We start from the raw sequence: 22,016 nt of genomic DNA on the forward strand, positions 1-22,016 counted from the left end.
CTGTTGGCCAATAATAGCGCGATGATACCTAAAATAGACATCACCGCGTCAGTGGTATAGTCATTACATCGCACATCTTTACAATCTCTATTTGACTATTCCTGCATTAAAACAAAATCTGCAATAATAAAACAGCGCACAAAATAGAAGCTGGTGTTAAAATTAGAACATCTTATTGAAGTTTAACCATGCCCTATACACGCCTTGCTTCCTAGTCTCCACGTGTATTACATACGTTTTATGTCAGTCATTTTCTCTTTTACTGTGAACATTTGAAATGGGGGACGTGGATTCCAACAGTAAAAGCTTATGCTTCTAGGGAGTAAATCGGTTTGATGATCATTTAAATTTGGTCTTACTTTTGAACACGTCAGGGATCATTACCAGTACGGAACACCGTACCTATGCGGTTCGAAAAGAAAAGTTGCTTGTTATATCGCCATAGTGTGTAGTTATTTCATCGGGCACAATAGGTGCAATTTGTATTTCACATCAAAATGTTGGGATGTAGACGTGGGTCTGGTGAAATAGCCACGGCAAGTTTTGATAAGCCGCAAATGTATCCCGTACGCGCTGCCTGAATCTGAATGATATATAAGTTCCATGTTCTGATTTCCAATGGCATGGGATTAAACCAAGATTCTGAAAATGTATTGTTGCCTGAACAAGTTCGAATTTCAGATTTACAACGGCATGAGATCAAACCAAGTTTATGACAATGTGAAGTTGTGCTGCCTAAATGTGTTTTATAATTCGCTTCCCGTGCGTAGCACGGGTTTATTTTCTAGTTTTTAAAACACTTTCAACGTTGGTTATTTGGACGGATCAGCATCCCCTTCGCACCCCCGTATCGATCCCACGCATCCTAGAAAATAGAGCATCTGAGAATGAGTGACTAGCAATCATAAGATCGTCTTGTGCGATGTCGGTGCATCCTTCGTTCTCAGGCAGCAATTTCAGCGTTCGTAATTGCAGGCAGATTTGGCCCACTAAATCACGCACGCGTGTTTGCTTTAGTCGTCGCAGTGGTGCAAATCCTGAAATCGTATTTGCTCATTATGAAATATCTGTGGTAGTGCACCAGAAAGAGGCATGATGGACTTCTTACAAGAAAAAAAAACTGTTCAAACTCCAGAATCTTTACAATGATTAGGGAACGAAACAAGGTCATTCTCAGGAGATGAAGTAGTACATTCCCCTTGAAAATTGGAGGGAAAAATAGCTTTAAAATTGACATTCTTGACTGATGATGATGATGCAAGATGTCTTTAAGTTCCAATAATACATTTCCAGGAGTCTTGAGTTTCCCGACGTTTATCGTGACCATTTCGCCTAATTTGTTCTTTTCTTTGTTAACATCTTTGGTAACCCTTGCACTCGAAACATTCGGTTGGCCTTCTGTGCGTACACGTCTGAAATGAAGTGCAAACACAAGCATGCTTCAAAAAAATAAAAACACATTTACAAAGAAAACAGGATACAGTTTCAAAGAACCACAAGAGCATAATGGGTCTGCATGGCGGGTCCGTGACTTTACACAGCTATTAAATTAGGGCGCAGATAAAATGCAATGACCGGCGCGTTTAGAGTCCCCACGAGACCGACGCAGGCTGGGACAATTTGGAATTGGCCCAATTAAAGTGTTGTGGCGATATCGCATCGCCCAATTAATAAGCCAAACCGAGCCGTTACTTATCAAGTCCTGGGTGACTTGACGGCCGAAGTGGGGCTTGGTGCTGTGAGGGAGGCAGCCCGTCAATAATAAGTACAACTGGGCCTAATTTCATAGATTGGCCTGCTTACCTCCAAATTTTTCTGTGCACAGAAAATAATTAATTGGCAAGAAAAGAGGTTAAAGACCAGCAAGACATACAATGTAAATGGCGTAAGACAGGTTCTCAGCTGTTTTCCGCTAAGCATTCTGCTTAATACCGTAGCACTGTGAAACCGGGCCCTGGTGCTTTTCCAGATAGCCTCAAAGCGAAAAACTATCGAATTATGGCATTGGTGAAGTTATCATCACTTTTCAACATTCCCCTCCTCGCTTACATGCCACCACTGCAAATTTTCTTCAAAACAAATTTTCACAGGGGAACTACATTTTCCAATCGTCGACAAAAAATGAACTCAAACTACAGCCCATAGTTCAATTCGGGGACAGATTGGCTGTTCAAACCAATGATCTTCATGTGAAAAAAATCCGGACAGATCGTTGGCCATTCCTGCACAAACAAATGAAGCTACGCGCCGGATCCTGATCCTTCCATTCAAATGTGGAGAGGGAACCAGTCTCAAACACTCCATCGTTCACAAAAACTAAAAATAGAACCGTCTGAAAGCATATGAAACATTTGTAAACAGAACATTTATATAAAATATATCGATTTGTACTTGTACCAAGGACCACCCCTAAAAATATTTTCGTGCAAATCCGTCCATAACTTTTTGAGTTAACTTGTAAACAGACAAACCAACCAACCAACCAACCAACAAACAAACTTACCAGATCCGATGAAAACATAACCTCCTTGGAGGAGGTAATGACGTGGGGGATACATAACTTAATCTCCGAAAACATGATAACCGAATGTATGAACGAGTTTGTTTTAAAGAACCATTCGCTGACTGTGTAATCTTCACAAACAGTATGTTCTATGAGGAGTATACCTTACTCTCTTGCGGCACTTAATACATGATTCACTAAAATTGCGATAACAGTGGAAAATAAATCTGAAAATTTAAACAGCATATTTCGCCACAACGAAATCGAAGCAGCCACATAGTCCATCGATGCACGCTGCTAAGAGATTGAAACCATCCCTATAACATACAACTAGGCGACGTGTCGAACAGATTTAATGTCACTCTAGTTTCGGGCGAGCATCACATATCATTAATGTTTCCTTGAAGTGTGCTGTGCAGACTGTAAGGTATCACAATTAGATACAAAATATTGATTTCATAATTCCGAGCAAGTGTTTGAGACTATGACGTCAATCCTCAGAAAATGCAGTTTGGCTCACTGACACCAAATGCAACAGGCAAAGAAACATTTACAAGACTCTTTTTTTCTTAATTTGTGTCGATTTTTGGACAAAATTATGAAAAATGTATTTGATGCTAGCTATGTAATTTCTGTTCAAAAAGGAACATTCTTGTATTCAAGTTTATGTCCAGGACTCCAAACGCGTTGTCAATTTTGTTTGTTTAATTAATTTGTTTTTTACACATTTTTATTTTTTTTTATTTTACATTTCAAATCATTGTAGTATCAAAGTTCAATACAATTTCTGTTAAAAGAAATAAATGTTCCTTCATTTAAAAAAATTCTTGTGTTCACAATGTGTGGTTTTTTTTTAAGTGTACGTCTCCTTTAACTGAAATGTCCCTCAAAGAGCGGTAGAGGTGTAAATTTGAACATTCTGTTGAAATGTCTGAGATTAAAACGTTGATAACAAGAATTTAAATAAACTTTTTGGCGTTTTTTTAAGAATCACAATATCTCCAAATTGCATTCACCGTGTTTTCGGATGTATTTTGAACAATGTATTTATAATATGTTTATTTCAAACTCATAGCTTATTTTAAATTGAACCTGAAAACAAACCGTTGAGATATGGTAATACAGCGCACAGAAGTTTGGAACCCTATCGCGAAAAAAAAGCACGAAAATACGTGAGCAACATGCATCGGCCGTAATAAATAAAAAGGGCATGATATATGATTGCGCGCCCTGACCGCGCACAGTTGATTAAGTTTGCCATATTCTCAATCCCATTGTTAAGCAGCACCGTGTCCAAGGCCTTGTCTGATTAAATTCTGCCACACACACACTCCAAAACTGATTTTTGAGCCGAGGCTCCGGGTCTGCCTTTATTAAAAACCCAATATAGTTCTTGAAGACTTGAACCGTTTGGACATTAACCTGGTAATTGGCTGCTCACGCTATTACCGTTATGTGCCGTTATCACATTTCTGGCGGACTGGTTCACGATTCCAATTAAATTCGCGGCATGCAGACTCTCTCTCCGGCAATGGCTTATGATTATTTTATTACTCTCTGGTAATATTACTGTTACACTATTATATCTCAATAGAATCGAGGCAAACCTGAATATGAACGGAGTAATTGGTATAACAAAGAGGTAGCCTTGGCCTTTCTGATTGTTAATTTGACGCTCGATAATTATGCCCCCGTGAACAAAGAACTATTTCCAGTGTGGCTTTCAAGAACTAAGCCATGTATTATTATCATCACAAATTATTTTGCGTAAATATGTCTCAAAATACACTTGCTCCCACAATAACTTAAGAAACTGAGGGCCTTTATAGAGAAGAGCATAATATATAAATGTACATATGTATAGGCTTAAAATTAGACATTTGGGCCCGAATGCATGATTAATCAATGAGGTATTGTTTGTTTAACACGTTATGGTTGTATGTTGTTTTGACAAGGTTGTAACTTTCTACTACGGTGTTTTATATCAACATATGCAATTCCAAGCTCTCTCCATGACACTAGAAACGTGAAATGTCGATACGAAATCAACGCTGGCGAAGGGTCGTTTGGGTATAATTTTACTCGCGTGTGCCACCACTTTGTACGGCCCGGGCAGCCCATCAGGCTAATTTTCCCGGCAATTTCCAGGCATAATTGCAGCCGATGGGAAACGTACACAGCCACACACGGCTAATTGCAAACTTAATACATCATCAGATGCAAACATAGCCAGAAGGCGAAAACCATGCATTGGAGAAAACTGTCAATGACCCGAGCAGTTGAGCGTAGGCTGCAGCGATGTATTATTATTGCTAGTGCACACACTGCACTGCAGGTAACCGTTTAGTTGTATTAATATAGAGCTGCTACTTTTCAACGCGCCCTCGAAATTTTGTGTCGACGACTTGGGTTGGAGGATGACGCTATAGAATGCTCACAAAACTTCGTAACACGTTGCTTAATAACGCAGGGGGTGGGGCAGCGGTTTCTTTAATAATGGCTACTAGGCACCATTTCGACACCTGGTTGCGTTTATTATAATCTTGTATATGAATACTTAAACATGATGTACATGTGTGAGCTTCAATACCCAAATAATGGCGTTTTCACTGTTTATACTAATTTGGATTTGTTTTTTAATTATTGATCGGTGTGGATGTTTCTCTTTGTTTGTTGTTTTTTTGTTTGGTTTTGTTTGGTTTTGTTTTTGTTTTTGTTTTTGTGTTTTTTGTTGTGTGTGTGGTTTTTTTTTTTTTTTTTTTTTGGGGGGGGGGCGGTTTGGGGGGTTTGGGGGGTTTTTTTGGGGGGAGGGGGTTGGCACATCTGTGGCACATTTGTTGTGTTTTTTTTTTACGGAACATTGGCCCATCCTTCTAGTGAAGGGGGAATATATCCTCCCCGGCCGGGAATTGTGTGCTTGCTCAGATCCAATGGAAGATTGTGAAACGGGAGAAATTTTTCATTGACCTGCTCGATACAAAACATTGCTTAGACATTTGTTTTTAGACCCATTCATACGTGCGCATCGCATGACATTTTTGCAAGGTAACCCGTTTCTGCTGAGCAAAACATTACTGTGCTTAGCGCATCTTTATGTGCCGGGCATGCAGCACAATAAAAATGGCCCCTGGTTTCTTTCACGGATATTATAGCGAACAAGATATCGCAGAAAAAGCTGAAGCTCGGTGAAAAAAATGAACGCCATTAACATCAGGCATTGTAAACAGCTTCTCGCCCCATCAATGCAATCAAGCAATATGCCCGATCAGACCATGGCATTGGTCATTACCCCACCTCTAGGGAGACAAAAAAATTGCATAGTTTGATCGCATGATGCCCCCCAAAAAGCCTCTGCCTACTAATAGTACCTGCCATAGCAGAGGGAATATCAAGCCATGACATTTTACCTTCGTCCGGGGACAAGACATATTATAGCTCAGAAACTCGCAGGAGATTTCAAAAGATATGTGACCCGATCCTGACCCACAATATTCCAAAAATATCACCAAAAACGCTCCTACGACAGGCAAAGGTCGGGATATTAGAAGCTTTACAGAAATATAAAATGCGCAAAATTCTATAAAAAAAAAATGTTCCGAAACAACGATGAATTCGTGCAATATAAACATTTTGGATTGGTTTTTGCCTTTTTTTTCATTCAGTTTTCAAGACTTGATATAAAATAGAAATTGTGTCGTTGCCCCAGTATTCAACAAAACATCCCTTTTGTCTGTGACATCATGATCGTGGCAATTTTGACATGATGTGACATGATGATCGTGGCAATTTTCAATTTCAAATTTTCAGAATCTTTGCATGTTTTTCCACATGCAAAACCTTTTTTTTTTGTATATCCAACTTATCCCGGTATTTCGCGTTCGACAAACCCGTCATATGAAGGTGCCGCGCGAACAGTTAATCTCGGAGTTATTCTTCTTTCAAAATTAGTCCGATAATGAAAGATACTTTCCAGGAATTTGAATAAGTCTGGATCACATATCAAAACAATCCGAATGTAGAGTCTCAAAATAGGTTGCTTTGAAATATGCGTTTTCCCCTCCCGCAGATTTGAACTATACTCATCTACCAATGAAAACGGGATGTAGGGCAATTATTTTATTAGAGGGAGCTCATTTGAATTGCTTATCAAGGATTTATAACGTCAGTTGTCAATGAATTGTAATTCAAAACTGGTCTATATTTGGACGTGATAATGACTTCATCACGAGTATAATTTTCCCAAACGGTCAAGAGAATATTGAACATAATTATCTCCATACCTTATTGCCCGGCCTAAACCCGGCCACAGCCGACGACATGCCGTGCGCTTTGAACAGTTTGCTGTGGTCGTTTTCACACACCAGGCTGCCGTTGATCAGCGTATACCGATCGCCGGGTACCAGCTGTATATGACACGAACTGCAGGAGAAACATTTCAGGTGGTAGACCTTGTTGTGCGTCCGCATGACCAGCTCACTGGCGGGGATTTGTTGGGCACAGGCCGAGCAGGCTCCACTTACACCAAATAACCTGGAAAACAAAACAGGAAATGTTTGTGAACGAGGCAGTAAAAGATTCAGACCAGAGAGTAAACAATTCAATTCCAATGATCCTCACGCATTTGGTCATGCATCTGGTTTATACAATAGGTTGCATTTAGCCCATTCATGGGCGTTACGGGGAAATCCTATACGATAGCACTGCCCATCTCATAGGTGACAATGAGTCGGTCAGTCAGGCAGTCATGAGATAGATACAAAAAGGATACTATAGCACGACCCTCTGTGACAAGCAGGAGCAGTACCAAGGCAATACAGGGAGGTGCAAAAAGAAGGAAACCCACTTTTAACAGCAATTACCACCTCCTTGTTGAGCAAATTTCAAAACTTCAATTTAATGGTATTAAACTATTGATCTTTAAACATCAGTGCCAAATGTCTCTGAGATATGGTAGTTTAACAAGTTCATGTGCCAAACCTGTTTGTCCACGGACGGCTTTATTCCATCCGCTTGACTGAGCTCCGGAGCTTGATTTGAAGACACCAACAAGATAACGCATAGACTTACACGTGGACAACAGTGATTTTGGTGACTTGTATTCAAATTAGCATAATAACACTATTCTGACGATTTTTTTTAAAGATTTTTTTCACCATGTATGGTTGAAGAGCTACACTTCACTACATTATAAAAAAAGTTCAAATAGGCCTAATTTAAGAAGTAGGTTAAGATTCCTGTCAAAAGTGGGTTTCCTTCCTTTTTGCACCACCCTGTACGTCGATGATGTTGCTTTATTTTCGGCATTCCATTGCTCCTTGCGTGACACTTTTCTTGCACTCTTTTATTCAATTTATTCTCTGTTTCAGGTTGTAAAAGCAAGGCATGTATAGTTAAAGCTTTGATTGAATTATTTGAATACAAAACAGGTGAACATATGTTAAGTTGAACATGACATGGTTGATAAACGGTTATCCGAAAGGGCTTTCTGTAAATACGAAACGAATATCTTCCTTATGGAAGTACAAGTTAAGGTGATGACAAAAGAAAGTAACTTCAGCATTACATGACAGACGGGAAACAGCCAGTGACTCACGTTATACGGTTACTCGGATTAACAAAATCATGAAAAATTTCCCAACATCATTCTAATCAAATGAGTTTGCTCTTAATTGTATTCATGCTCCCCTTAGCATGCATGAGCATGGAGGCGCCATCACAATTATGCTTAAACGTGCATTAGATGAACAAATATTTCACCTGAGCCAGATGACTGATTTAGACACCAGAGGATCATTATCGGCAAATTGCATACTAAATTAATCAAATGAATGACCACACTGACGATGCTATTTTTGTTTCCAAGGTGAAACGTTAATTTTACACACAAACAAACTAACGGATAGCTTCATGCAGGTGCATTGAGAAGAGAGTACAAACCCTTCGCCAGTATTCAAATTGTACATAATTATTTAAGTCGTTTATTTATTACCCCGTTTATGTGGACAAATTACTTTCTTTTCGTCTTAACAACCATTACTTAAAACCGTACGCCACACTGAAGCGTGTATGCCATTAATCGTTCTCTCCCAAACTCATAACCTTTAAAAACCAATCTATAAGGTAATTTATTAGAAGGCACTTTGTGGAAAGCTGGCCTTAATTAGTCCCATTAGGCGGCCACATAATTGCTTTCCATGACCTAGACTCGGGTAAATTATTACTACCTCTCAGACTGCAACGAAGGTCCATATAGCCTACCTAATTATTAATCAGCTATATGAAAACCTTCCTAATGTATATGCGTTTTCGCAATAAGCCCATTCGGTATGCAAGCTGCGTGATATTCCATGCGGGATAACCACATCGGGCGGATATTTTGTAGCATTTGTTTTGTTATGCAAAAGAAATTGTCCATCTTTTGTTTTGTGCATATTAAGAAAAGGAATTTAATTGGAGTTGTTGGAATCGTAAACAAACGTTGATAATCAAACTCGTTGCCAAACAAATTGCATATGTATCCATGTAGGCCAAACAAAAAGAAAAACCTGGTGAAAACTACTACAGCACGTTAAAAAAAAGGCAACATTTGGCACCGACGGCAATATTACTCATGTATGACTTGAAATGAAAACGGCTACAAAATGACATTCCGGTAACATCAAAGCATTATAATTTCATTCTCTCATATTATCATTAAAGCAAATTGCGCTGCACTGACTATATAGAAGACGTCCGACGTTCGCGTCTCGGTCGGTCGCTCTCTCTCTCTCTCTCTCTCTCTCTACTATTTCATTTCCTCGGCTCTGAACTAACTTGACAACACTGTAATTAAAGGATATTAAACCAAACTGGGAGGACTTATTAGATTTTGCGTGGTGACAGTGATGCATGCGAAAGCTGGGGAAGTAATTGATGACAACAGGGGTAAGTTATGGAATCGGCGCGCCGTGCACGTAAGTATTAGGAAACAGCATGACCTGTGGTGCAGCCAGTGAATGACGGATGACGACTGCAGACACTCGCTGTCACAGAAAATTGCGCCAGATTTGTGGCTGATTAACGGTATCGTTTAAACGCGGAATTAACTTGTAGCTGTCACAAAAAAATCGCAATGTCAGTGGTGGTCGGTATTGTACGAGCGGCATGTTCATAATAATCCAGGAAGGGAAGTCACAATTTTTAATAAGATTCACCGTTGGTCTTAAAACAAAGTCTGTCAGATGAGTTACATTTCTCTTGGAAATTGCATGAGCACGTAGGGCACGCATACAGGCGGACAGATCTCCGCAAGTGTTTGCCGTCTCGTGTTTGGACTTGTTTCCATTCGTTTTCAAATAAACCAACAAAAAACTGCCTATAGAGTGCATTGTGAATTATTTTTAATGAACAAAGACATTAATTGGAGGAGGTTTGAACCTTCGACCTCCGACGGCAATCCAGAGGTTTTGAATAAAAAAATAAATACATGTAACTTAAAGTTTAGACGTAGTGTGTCCTTGTATGAATTAGATGATATCTATAACAAATGTCAAAAATCAAAAAAAAAATCGAGACAACACATGACAACAGCACCGCCATAAATGTCGGTACAATATTCATCTCTCTTTGGGTATAGGCACAGTTAGATCTATCCCAAGTGCTGGATGTGAAGGTCACACATAATGAAATTTTGTATTTATACCAACAGTGTCGACAGTTGCGAATTGTCGACTACATCAGACACCAAAACGTGTACGAAGATTGTAAGTGTATCAGTACAGAGAAAAATAACATAACAGAGTATACATATATAAGCAACAACTCATAAAGTATCAAGACGCTTTCGAAACCTCGACTTCGTCTCAGGCTTTGGCTCAGGAGATGCTAGGCCCCTGACGTGGACTCCGGCTCGATATGGGTTCATATTCTGATTCAAGAATACCAGTTCCTGTCGTATCAGAGCCATAGGGTCGTAAGTTTGATTGGTTTGCTTCTCAGTGATTCTGAAGCCAAAGGTGATGCCAAAGTAGTCGGAAACAAAGCCGACGTTTCGTAAACCTCTGAAGTTGTTATGCACTCAGATTCAAAAAAGAGTATAAAGGCAACTGTTGTCTTAACACGACTTTAAAAGTACACGGCTAGGACCTATAATTGAATGCAATTATCAGTACGGAATCGGCTGGCTGTGTCTGCAAGAAAACCGTGACCGCGCATACGATTAGCAATCCCTGGAAGTATTGAATAGCCATTAGGTCGTGTCCTTTTTGGTGACCAAAATCGATAACGATGAATCGATGAGCGATCACTGGCGATTGCATCCAGCCTTATAAGTTATTTACCATGACCATGAAGGTGATGACTTCAAAAGAACTCAATATTTTATACCTTGGAAAATTGCCATGGGCATTTGCCAGCGGGTGGTCATATTTTTTTGACCGCAAGTTCAGAGGTATATATAGTACTCACTTTTAGGTTATGAAATAAAGTGTTGTCAGTGCTACAACACAATCAGCATCATAACATTTAGAATAAAAAAGGCATTTTCGAATCCAAAAACCCCAATTAAACATATAGTTGTATGGCATGGACAGTTTTATACCTCATTATTTTTATTTTTTTGCTTTTCATTTATAGCATAAACTTTGGGGTTTTTTTATTTTAGAAAACAGACCATTCTTGTGAAATTTACAGTGATCGTGAAACCTCACCAGGACGTCATGCAAACTAGACATGTTCGACTAGAAAAACAATTTTTTTTTGAGAGTTAATTTTAAACGTTCGGGGTTATGAGGCGTATACGTAACGCAAACTTGTACCAAAAAAGCAGATTTGGTCAAAATGATTTTGAAACAATATACAACTGAGAGAATTGGACAGTTGATCTAAAGACTATGAGGTTATGCAAATAAGGCCTACGTGCGAGAGGCAAATTTATGGAAAAGAGTCCAATATGATTTTCAAACAAAAATACACTTATGGTAAACACTACCCAGCTGGCCTTATTATGTACAATAGTGATGCTAATGTCGATAGATCTGGAGTGGTGTTTGTCTCTCCGTACGATGCCAGCGATCACGCACAGGATTACTACGGCAGGTGTGTGGCTTGAATACGGACAGGTGGTCCTCTAGTCTGTAAATACTTCAAGACCTAAACACCACAAAGAGCCGGAAACTCTTCAAGCCGTTTCAGACTAGGAAGATTACGGAGCTTGATGGCAAGAAGGCATAAATGGAACGGCCGCCGTCAAGGTAGAAAAAAATATGGTCATGGGAGCATTATGGTATAGTAAAGTCTCACTGAAGCCTATTATGATGAAGGCCAACATGTGGATTTTGGGGGGAAATGTATTATTCTTATGTGGATATTGGGGTGAATGTTTCAAGTTTTTCTGCCGTTTAAGAGTAATTGGGTACACAAGAGGCTGTCCTCCATTTGAGTTTCAACTATGAGCTGATGACCACGAACATTTTCAGAAGTCGTCTGTCAGTAAACACAACGACAATATTGCCCATTTTGAATGACCATTTACGGAAAGTGCTAGGCCTACATGTCCAGGGCCCAAAACGTCAGTATGCACACACCGCATTGAAACGATCGGTTCTAAAAGGCAACACTTCTAGTATAAGCTTGCGGCCCTGACAATACACTACGAGTATGATTTGAGAATCACTTGTTTACGTTTATGATACTTCATGGTTTTTGTCTAGACCAAAGGTTAAGAGTCAATCCATCCGGAAGTAGAGAGCGCAAATAAGTGCGTTCCTTCGTTCGCAGCGGCTTTTGTATATATTAAGTCATTAAAACGAACACGGTTTTCAACAACTCTCGATGTAAGTGGTTTAATGAAGTCCTGATACTCCGGTCAGAAAGATATGAGTGGGAATTTGCATAAAGGGAAAATGTACCACAAAAGGGTCTTTCACACTATCTAAAATCTGTATAGAATCTACAACGTGCGTAACGTCCCAGTCCGAAAATGTGTGACTCTCAATACTGTGTACGAGAGTCCCAAAAACGTAATTAAGATAGTACACACATGCGATACAAGAAAATAGACTGGCACATGCATGAAAGCAGTCCAACACCACTTCAGTACTGCACCAATCAACTGTGTCAACAGAAACATTTGGTACCTAGTCTGTATTATCTACACATTCTCATAGTCATGCCGCCAGACTACTGAAGGGTCAATCTTTTCAAAAGTGGACATGTACCAGTCTAGTCTTAGGCTTCGAATTGAAATCACTTAGTTTCACTCTCAGGTGCAAAATGTTGAAGACAGGTCTCCTTTAAAAATTGAATTGAGACCTCAAACTTGGCTAGGGAAATATTGAGGACCTTGTCTTTTGCCTCATGACAATTTTCGAGAATTGTGTCAGCTAAATTAAGTGTGTGTAAAGTTGGCCTGATTTTGTTTTGCATGTTTGTCTGCACTCAATTGGTCCTAGTCGGGTATACATCCTTTGCATTTATTTTGTGTCCCGTCGAGGCTTATCCAGTCAAGGGCAGTAAGTGGACTCTATGGAAGGAAAGAATCATTACAAAATATTATGAATTGATGACTATAGTAACATACAAATGCCCTCAACATCCTTGTTGTCGATCACGCAGATAACAATTGGGTAACTTCTAATACGCGAGACTAGCCACTGCCTTGGCACCAATACGTTCACATGAAAAGTGAACGTGAACCGGCGAGTCTTGCACGTTCTATTGACCCGTAAAGACCGGCATATATACGTCAGATTGGAAATAATATTTTACGTTGATCTGTTAACATCATTAAGTCCTTATCATCAAGTTTTGTTTTATTAAAAAAAAAACCGAGGCAGCTTAACCAAAGGCATGTCTTCGCACACCACCAATGACTGATTACACTCCGTTTCACGAAGAACTCGCCCTTGACGTGTTTTATCTTGCCCAGTCATTCCTCATTTTACTTCTTTGATTGGGGTTTTCTATTTGAATCCAGACCACCTTGTCAAGTCAATTAATTTCATTTCCATCTCAATGAGCACAAACATACCACTGAAATTAATCTGTCGCACAATATCGGGGTTTTTCGTCGGCATGTACTCTACAGTCAAAGCAATAACACTGACTTACATGTATGTATTATGATGTACCCCAAATATGTAGCATAAATAACGCACGAAACGTTTTACTTTACAACAGTACAACAGACTATGTCACTATATTACTCAAAGCTCAAAAGAATTTCATTTCGTTCGTTGTTTTCTTCCAACTTTACGTTTCACTCCGAGGCAAAAATCGCATCAACGTGCACAGGGGCGTAAAACACCATGAAAACATCAACTGGACAATGCAAGATATATGCACACAAACTATCGGGTTTTGCGCACATTTACTGACGAATGATGCTGCCCTACGTTATATTTTTAAAGTAAATTCGACAAGATTTAAAAACTCGTTCCACGTGCTTCCTTGTTTAGCTTGAATAATCACTAAAAAAGTATCGTGAAAAAAAATTAGAATCTGATTCATCCATACTTCCATGTAGAATTGATTGAGAAGTGTTCATCATGCAGGCTTACCCAGATGCACTTTGATGCATAATGTGATATTGTCTTTTAAGTTCAAACCAGCATGGAGTTACCTTTTTTTTAATACAACAATCACCATGTAGACTGTAACCTTCAATGTTTGACTCGGGTCAAGAATATTACTATTGCACATTGAAAGTTGAAGAACATTCTGCTACAGGTGAAGCACTAACTTAACAGGTAAATCGATAAAACCACAACTGTAAACATTATATATTGGGAAGAATGGGCATGATCTTTTTGATCCACAAATGCATTGATGTTCTTAGGTTTTCCTTTTCAGTATCTTTGTAGTGCTTCCATTTTGGTGATGTGATGAAGATGCGGTTTTACATCACTCATGATAGCAAGCCGTGCCCTGGGGGCTTCAAGTCATTCCCATTAAACCAATCCATCTCCTTCACTGCAACACACTCCGGCTTTTCTGACACTAAGCTTATTGTGACTCGGGCCGTCGTCAATTATTAAACTGAATTCCGTCTACGTCACAGCCAATAATAACGCCAGACCTCACCACTAATGCATTTCAGAAATTACTCCTTTTTTCTGATTGAAGATAAAGCTGATGTTAAGAGGGTTCTCTGTGCTGTATGATGCTTAAGCCCATCTACTGGATTACTAAATCAAAAAGCTTCGACCTTTCTTTCACATTTAGAAGCCCTATACAGCCAACTCACTGTTTGCAAATTCAAGTCTGATTTCCATTTCAATACACCAAAAACACCACTCCTTTCAGTAATGCAGTGCGTCTCTCTTTTTTTTCAACTTCCCTCTTAGGTGGACAATTCCCCTCAACAGCGACCCTTTTAACAGAGTCGATTCGATGTAGTCCCAAAGGGTGGTTAGACTGGGTCGCTTCGGATGTTCTCGTCTCTTTCCATCTCGTTCACCAGACAGTCGACTTGAATGAAAGAGTAATTGCAGGCGCATGGATAACGGGGAGAGTGGTTGTGGTTGATGGACAAGAGAACTAACGCGGGATATCTCTAGCACTCGCTTTCAATCAGGTTCCGCCCCATTACTCCCGATTGCAGGCTAGGCGCTATATTGGTAAAAAGCTTCAAGGGTTGCCTTTTCTTCCATTTCAAATAATGTTATCGTCATTTTTTTTCTTGACAAATTTTTACATTGAGATAAGAAAAAAATACTCAAAAAATTGGAACTTCTGTGTACGCTGTGTGCTCGCGAAACGCAGTGGAATTGCAGTACGGGTTGACTAATGGAAGATAAACATCAAGTGCAAGGTGAAAGCTACTTGTGAGAACACGTGTGCCGTCTAATGCGATCTGGCTCCCCCGGGAGAAGGCAGGCAGACTTCTATACAGCAGGCTGGGAGTGCTTTTCCACAAATCGATGCAAGCAAATAATGGACGTGATGGGAAAACGATGCGGCCCACTGGCCAGGCGAGTCCTTTGATGGACTTCATCAGATCCAAACCACGTCTTTTAACCACTACACTATTATGCAGCCAGGGCCTGGGTTTTTGCCTTCTAACCACTGCATAGCTTTCTCTCAACTTCCCCGGGAGATTTGATTTGGAATGTTTTAAATGGAGTCCTACAAATGCGACGGATGCACCTTATTTTTTATCACAAAATGAAATCTTCAGAGCCAACTTGCTCCAGTCACTTTCAAAATGTATTAGCAATACACTATACCCCGGCGGGAAATGCATCACACCACACATTCACACTTATCCAAATCAGTATTACTGACGCAATACAAGTTCATCAAATGGGCATGACCACACGTAGAAATCAAAACTGAATAAAAAATTACAGACTAAACATTCACCAACAAACTACCAAATAGAAGAAGCTAACAAGACCATAATACATCGTATGGTCTTGTTGTAACCTCTTTTTCTTTAGGGGGCAGGCATTTTTTTTCCCGAACAAAAAAAAACGTTGTGCCTTGCAAAATAAGTTCATGGTATTTGAGACGAATCTCAGTTTAGATTGTACGTGCATGTCATCCAGCCTTGCATGGTTTGACTCTGTTGAGACAACCACTAGTTTCAGTTTTTCACGGTAGACTGGTTATAACTTAATGGCTCTATAAGCCCTTCCCAAGGCTTTGGGGTTCGCATGAAGTATATCGATCGTCCAATGCACTTTTTTGCGAACTGCCCCTGCCAACCCAAACAGTGGCCTGCAACCAGACAGCTCCATCCAACTGCAACAAATCCCTCTTACAGGTTACGGGCTGATAATCTTTTTTGTCTGTTCATCCTTCAAAAAAAAAAGAGGGGGGGGGGGACGCTTCAGCTGTCTTTTGAAAAGCGTGACAAAGAAAGGTAGCGGTCGAAAAGTACCGTTAAGAGGGGGTATATGTATGCATGTGTGTGTGAAGGAGTCGAAATAATGCGGGCTGAAAGCCCCTTGGTTAGCTTAATTGCACATTTTGGTGCCCTTTGAGCGGACGGGTATCATCTTCCTGCCTGAGCCTGTCTTTATTATCTCTTTAACACTATTGTCAGCATTCGTCCTTCCGGATGAATGGAAACCTAAATCCCTTAATATTGTCCTCTAAGTTTACACTTACGCTAAGCTTTCACAGAGCTCGACACGGGGCTCTTTTTAAGGCTACTTTGAGAAGCCCATCAAGATGTCAAGGAGCCACATTTTTAGGCAGCACTCTCTTCAGATTACGGACTTTTTCACTGCATAAGTTCCCTTTGATTTGGTGCACTGCTAGTGTTTCAAACTTTCAACAATTCCAAAGGCTAGATTTGAATGTTGTGATCGAAGCCGGTGACTTCGGAACGGTCTTGGATTTTAGTCACATTGTCGTTCCTTTCATTTGGAACATTTTGGAAATAATGATTGTTAATGTCTTAATGGCTCGACTTTCTTGTTATGATCAAAGCAGGTGGCTTCGGAACGGCATTTGGATATTAGTCACATCGTCGGTCCCTTTCATCTGGAACATTTTGGGAAAATTGGTAATGGTTAGCACTTTCAACAATTCCACTGACTACAGATTGTCATGTCGTTAACGAAGGCGGTGACCTCTGAACGAACTTTGATTTTTGTCACATTTTATCAAAACGCTGCGATTAGCTAAATCTTACACGAACGACTAAAGGTCAGTTTTCAGTGTAGGCCTAAAATAAATTCTTAAAATTCCTCAACGCTACATGCAATTTTGGAAATCGGAATAATATTTTAAACTGTTATAACAAGTAGGCCTTCCAGAACTTATTTGTAAAAAAAAAGTTGCGATAAAAACTTTTAGAAGTGCATTACAGGCTTTTGCTATTTTGAAGAGGAAACAATTTTTAAACAGAGATATTTCGCTGATTATTGATTTGAAAATTGTAGTATAAAATGAACAAAAATATCTTGGGTTTCCTTGACATGATAAAGTTTATATGTAGCCTATATGGAAATGATTGTGCGCGTAGTGTAATCTCTAGAATAGGACGCCCTCCCTTTATAACTGATGCAGCACGTACAGTACATGTATAATCCGTACACCGTCTATAACTTTACATGTATACAGATGTACTTCTACGGCTTAAACAAGAATGGCACGCTTGAACGCATGTCCCCACGCGAACCGTACGTTTATGCATTGCCATGGAGCAAGTTCGATTAAAGACTACTGGTTAACCAGTGGTTGATTAGCGACGTACCACGCGCCTGCCCGCTAAGCGATCCCTAGTTGAACTGCGGTCAAGCGTCATCGCGAAACCAACGGTGTTGGCTCCCTGCTAGTGCACTGTGTGATACGTGTGACTGTCTGTAACCAGCGACGCGATCAACCACATAGGACAGACCAAAAACGACTATAGTTAAATCATCCTCGACTAAAACGCGTTCGATGAGTCAAACTATGGTAAACTATAGTTCTTGGTCGAACTTGCTCATCAGAAGATATTATCCAGAAATACAAAAAAAATCAATTAAGTGAAAGGGTAACTTGGGCCACTCTCACCTGTGATGTCACAAATTTCAATGCCTATTCAATGCTTAACACAGATTCAGCATGTCCAGTAGAGTGGGGCAAGTAAAATTCACACCCTTTCACTTAATTGATTGTAATTCTGGATCTAGGGACCCAAATGGAATAGGGTGAAAAGGAGTGGATTGAGAAACAGTCAGGCTTTAATGTAAAACATAATTTGTATTGAAGAAACAAACATTAAAGTCAGTTTTAATTATTTGTTTTTTTAATGTTGCACTTTTTTTGGGCACACTCCGCATATGCAATTTCATGCAGAAAAATTACAAAACAAGCAAATGAATTAATAAAGTGGGCTATACAAAGATGAAGAAAACACTTTCCGGGTTTGCACATTGTTAATGTTGCTGCTGCTAGCACTGTGACTTTGGGCGTGATTCCTGACTGCATGACATAAACGTGTTTATGGCTTCCGACTGTATAGCGCTCCTTGAACAAAAAAAAAACATTGGAAAAATGGGGAACCGCCAAAACAGGGTTAGGTTCGCTCAGTTGGTAGGGCAGCGGAACGGCCATCCAGAGGTCGCAGGTTCAAACTCAAGTCAATTACTTTGTTCAACTGTTAGACAATTATTTTAATGAATACGTTCTGAATGGGAAGGTGTTATTGCACTCTTACCTGATGTAGTCTTTCTTGCACAGGATCATGCCACCTTTTGAGAAGCAAGAGGGGCCAACCTCCCCGAGTTGCACGCTGCAACACGAGCACTTCAGGCAGCCCGTGTGCCAAAACCTGTCCACGGCGTGCAGAAGAAATCTATCCATGATCTTGCAGCCGCAACCGGCGCAGCATCTCACCACGTTGTTGTTGTTATTGTTGTTGCCGGTCGACCGGCTCTCCTTGCTGATTTCGCTTTGAACTGCAAAAATAAAATTCATTCGGGATTTATCAAACCACGTAACAAATGCCACGGCAGCAGATTTTTTGGACTGTACAAGAAGACCTGTAGTATGGACTCCGTGCACAAGTACCCCCTCAACGGTGACAACGGAAGAGTTGGGAGAGACCACTGGGAGGGACATTCGAACGCACTGCTGACGACCCCAGACGCGAACACGCAAGACGTCATGAGTTTGTGCACATTCAGAAACAAATTAGCAGTGCGTATACAGATTGGTTTGTTTATGGTGTTAATCGAGGATCTTCTATTGTTCCTCGTCATCGATATTTTGTTTATACTCTTTAAGTTTTTTGCAACAGCTCGCATTGGTTTGGTACATTTTTCTAATCGAGGTCGTCCTCGATTTGACTCCTATCCTCAATTACTCGATGATGCTTCACATCTGTGTCCTCGATTTACACCATGAACATGCGCCGTACGCGCTCGTAGTACGCGCACGAGGTGTGTCCCTCCTACTGGTGCTCTCGAAAGTGATCCAAAAGCGCCCTCTATTGTTCACGCACGAAGTCCATTGGGTACTTGCTAATGACAGCCAAGGTGCAACCTCTAATCAGAGACCATACAGCTCCGCACCTTCTTTCCCCCCTCTCACACACCCTTGATTGCATGCCGCCAGTTGTACACATACACACACCCACACCGCACGGCAGTTTACCCTCCATGCAATATTATTTCCACATCAGATAGTTGATTAATGACCGCGCTATCTGTAACTAAATTATTTTTTCGTACACGGCCCGGGTATTGCGTTCCCTTACGCCGTGAACATCTGGTGCTTAACGCTTTATTAGGTCTGGGCAGCTCCAGACAAATTTGATAAAAATGGGCAATTCATCATTTTCGCCAGAGTCAAGGCATGGCGCGCGGCTAGCTGTTCATAGTACCGCGTGTTTTCCACGCACACACGCCGCAAAGTGCACGCCTGCAGCCCAATCCCACTGTAACACAACCAGCCTAAGTGCTTCGGTCTCCAATTTAATATTTACAATCCAAACTAATGTCCTTAGAAACAAAAGGCGATGGCAAGGCTTCAGTAATATTTTATCATTTTTAACGAAACTTCGCTGGAAACGGCTCGTTCAGGCAATTTGGCTTGTAGGTCTGAACTTGGCACTCAAAATAGCCGTCAAGATCAAATTTCAATTTTATTAACTGGTACAAAGGTCACGTGTGATGCATCTCACCCCGAAATTGGGTGGTTTTATGACGGGAATGGCAATGAATAATGGTCACGTGCGAGCTGTAATGTAAAGCTACACAGTGCCTTTATTGTATGAATCTCCTATTCAAACTATACAGCGTTCTGAGAGATACCGTCTTCGTATTTCAAAGGTAATATACAACATTTGTTTTGCTGTAATTTTCAGACATAGATGGATTTGGGGGCTAATAGCTAATAGCAAATATTGTTAAACTGACCTGCTTAAAATTTTGTGTTCATAGATGCTGGAAAACCAAGAAAAAAATGCTGTTGTTGTAGCTAGTCTGGTTCCCTGACCGTACTTCAGACGAAACGGAGCAAGTTACAGGCGTCGGGGATTTGTCAGGTGACCGTACTACAGACGAGAGCAATTTTATACAGACGTCGGGGAATTGTCAGGTCAGGGAACCAGACTACAAGAACAGCATTTTTTCTAGGTTGCACCAAGCTTGCATCCGTTCACGGATGTGTAACCGATTTCAAACAAAATGTGGTCTAACTAAATTTGGTAAATTGGGGGCAATCTTTGGGTGAAAAGGTCAGCTTTTGACACAAACCTTAAGCTTTTCTTGAAAATGACAGCACACAAGGCGCAATGATTTCACATGATGCTTGAGACTACTTTCCACTTACTGTCAAGTAAACTATTTTGTTATAAATGGGTAGTTTTTTTGTCCTTTTTTTTTGGATGTTTGCAAATGTTGTATATTACCTTTAAGTTGAACACATTGTTTCCTACAAGTAACAATGCGAGCCGTTAAGATAACATTTTATGTTTGAGATCATTCGAGTAAAGTGGCAAGCTTCTTTCATGCCATTGAATTCAAAACATCATTGAGTGTTACATGTAGATTTGCCCGTGTTACTTTATAGATTCAACCAAGTTACCCACAAAACCTCATAAATGCAATATATAAATAATGCTCTTTTGTCAACTATCAGTTAATATACATCTCCACTTTTTTATTGTTATGTTTATTTTATACCGGGGATAACGTTCAATTGTTCTTCAATCAACTCTCATCTATTGACACACAGGGTGAGTATAAAAAGGAAAACCAAATGACAGGACCAATTATTTAATGAAGTTCTGTATGTAGCACTTTCAGGGATGTATGTGTGAATTGTTTTCGTTTTGGTGAAGGAACACTTACCTTTTTTGTGATCCGTGGATAGAACTTTAAAACGGCGTTTGTGTTCCAAAATTCCGTAACTTGAAAAGTACACGAGTTGTTTGAATGATTCTTGTACTAAAAGAAAGTTTATTAACTGGGCTTTCATATCCTAGATTTTGAAAGTGCTACATGCAGAACTTCATTACAAAAATGGTCCTGACATTTGGGTTTCCTTTTTGTTTTTACTCACCCTGTACAAACACTATAATGACTAAGAATTATCATCTTGTCGTGATATAGTAAATAATGACACATTTAAACGTGGTTACGAATGGGATTAGCCTACTCTTGACAAAGTGCAGAATAATTTTCCCATTTTGAACTAAATTTCTGGGAAAACTCCATTAACAACACACATATATCTTTCTCACAGATATAATTTCTCTATCTCCACTCTTGATCACTGTAAACTATATCAAAGCTATTGTGATGGTATCATGAAAAAAACGGGAAACGAAAATAAATAAAACTTTCGAATATTACGATGTAGTCTAATGCAGGATGAGTTGGATCGTGAACTGTGTTTTATTTTGTAACACATTAAGCCATTCACAGACGTGTCTTCAAAGCCTGGCAACAATATTTAGACACCAACAATATTACAAACGTGCTCATAATGATATCGATGCTTGAAACTGACCGAAATATACTTTTATCATTCAGAAATATTTCATGAATACAGTTTGAACAAGTGCTTTTCAATGTTATATTGGTGTTCAATT

The 22,016-nt window shown here is 39.9% G+C and overlaps 1 protein-coding gene across 1 annotated transcript in view; it reads right to left on the reverse strand.

The window, feature by feature from the left end:
- Positions 1 to 22,016, reverse strand: part of LOC119720403 (LIM domain transcription factor LMO4.2-like) — a 31,237-nt gene that overhangs the window by 7,043 nt on the left and 2,178 nt on the right. Inside the window, exons 2-3 of the mRNA XM_038190067.1 lie at positions 18,636 to 18,876; positions 6,784 to 7,033 (exon numbers count right to left, since the gene is read on the reverse strand). Coding sequence (XP_038045995.1) covers positions 6,784 to 7,033; positions 18,636 to 18,876 — 491 coding nt within the window. The remainder of the gene's footprint in view (positions 1 to 6,783; positions 7,034 to 18,635; positions 18,877 to 22,016) is intronic.

This window comes from Patiria miniata, unplaced genomic scaffold (assembly GCF_015706575.1).
Source record: "Patiria miniata isolate m_02_andy unplaced genomic scaffold, ASM1570657v1 HiC_scaffold_9, whole genome shotgun sequence".
In the NCBI taxonomy this organism is placed as follows: Eukaryota; Metazoa; Echinodermata; class Asteroidea; order Valvatida; family Asterinidae; genus Patiria; species Patiria miniata.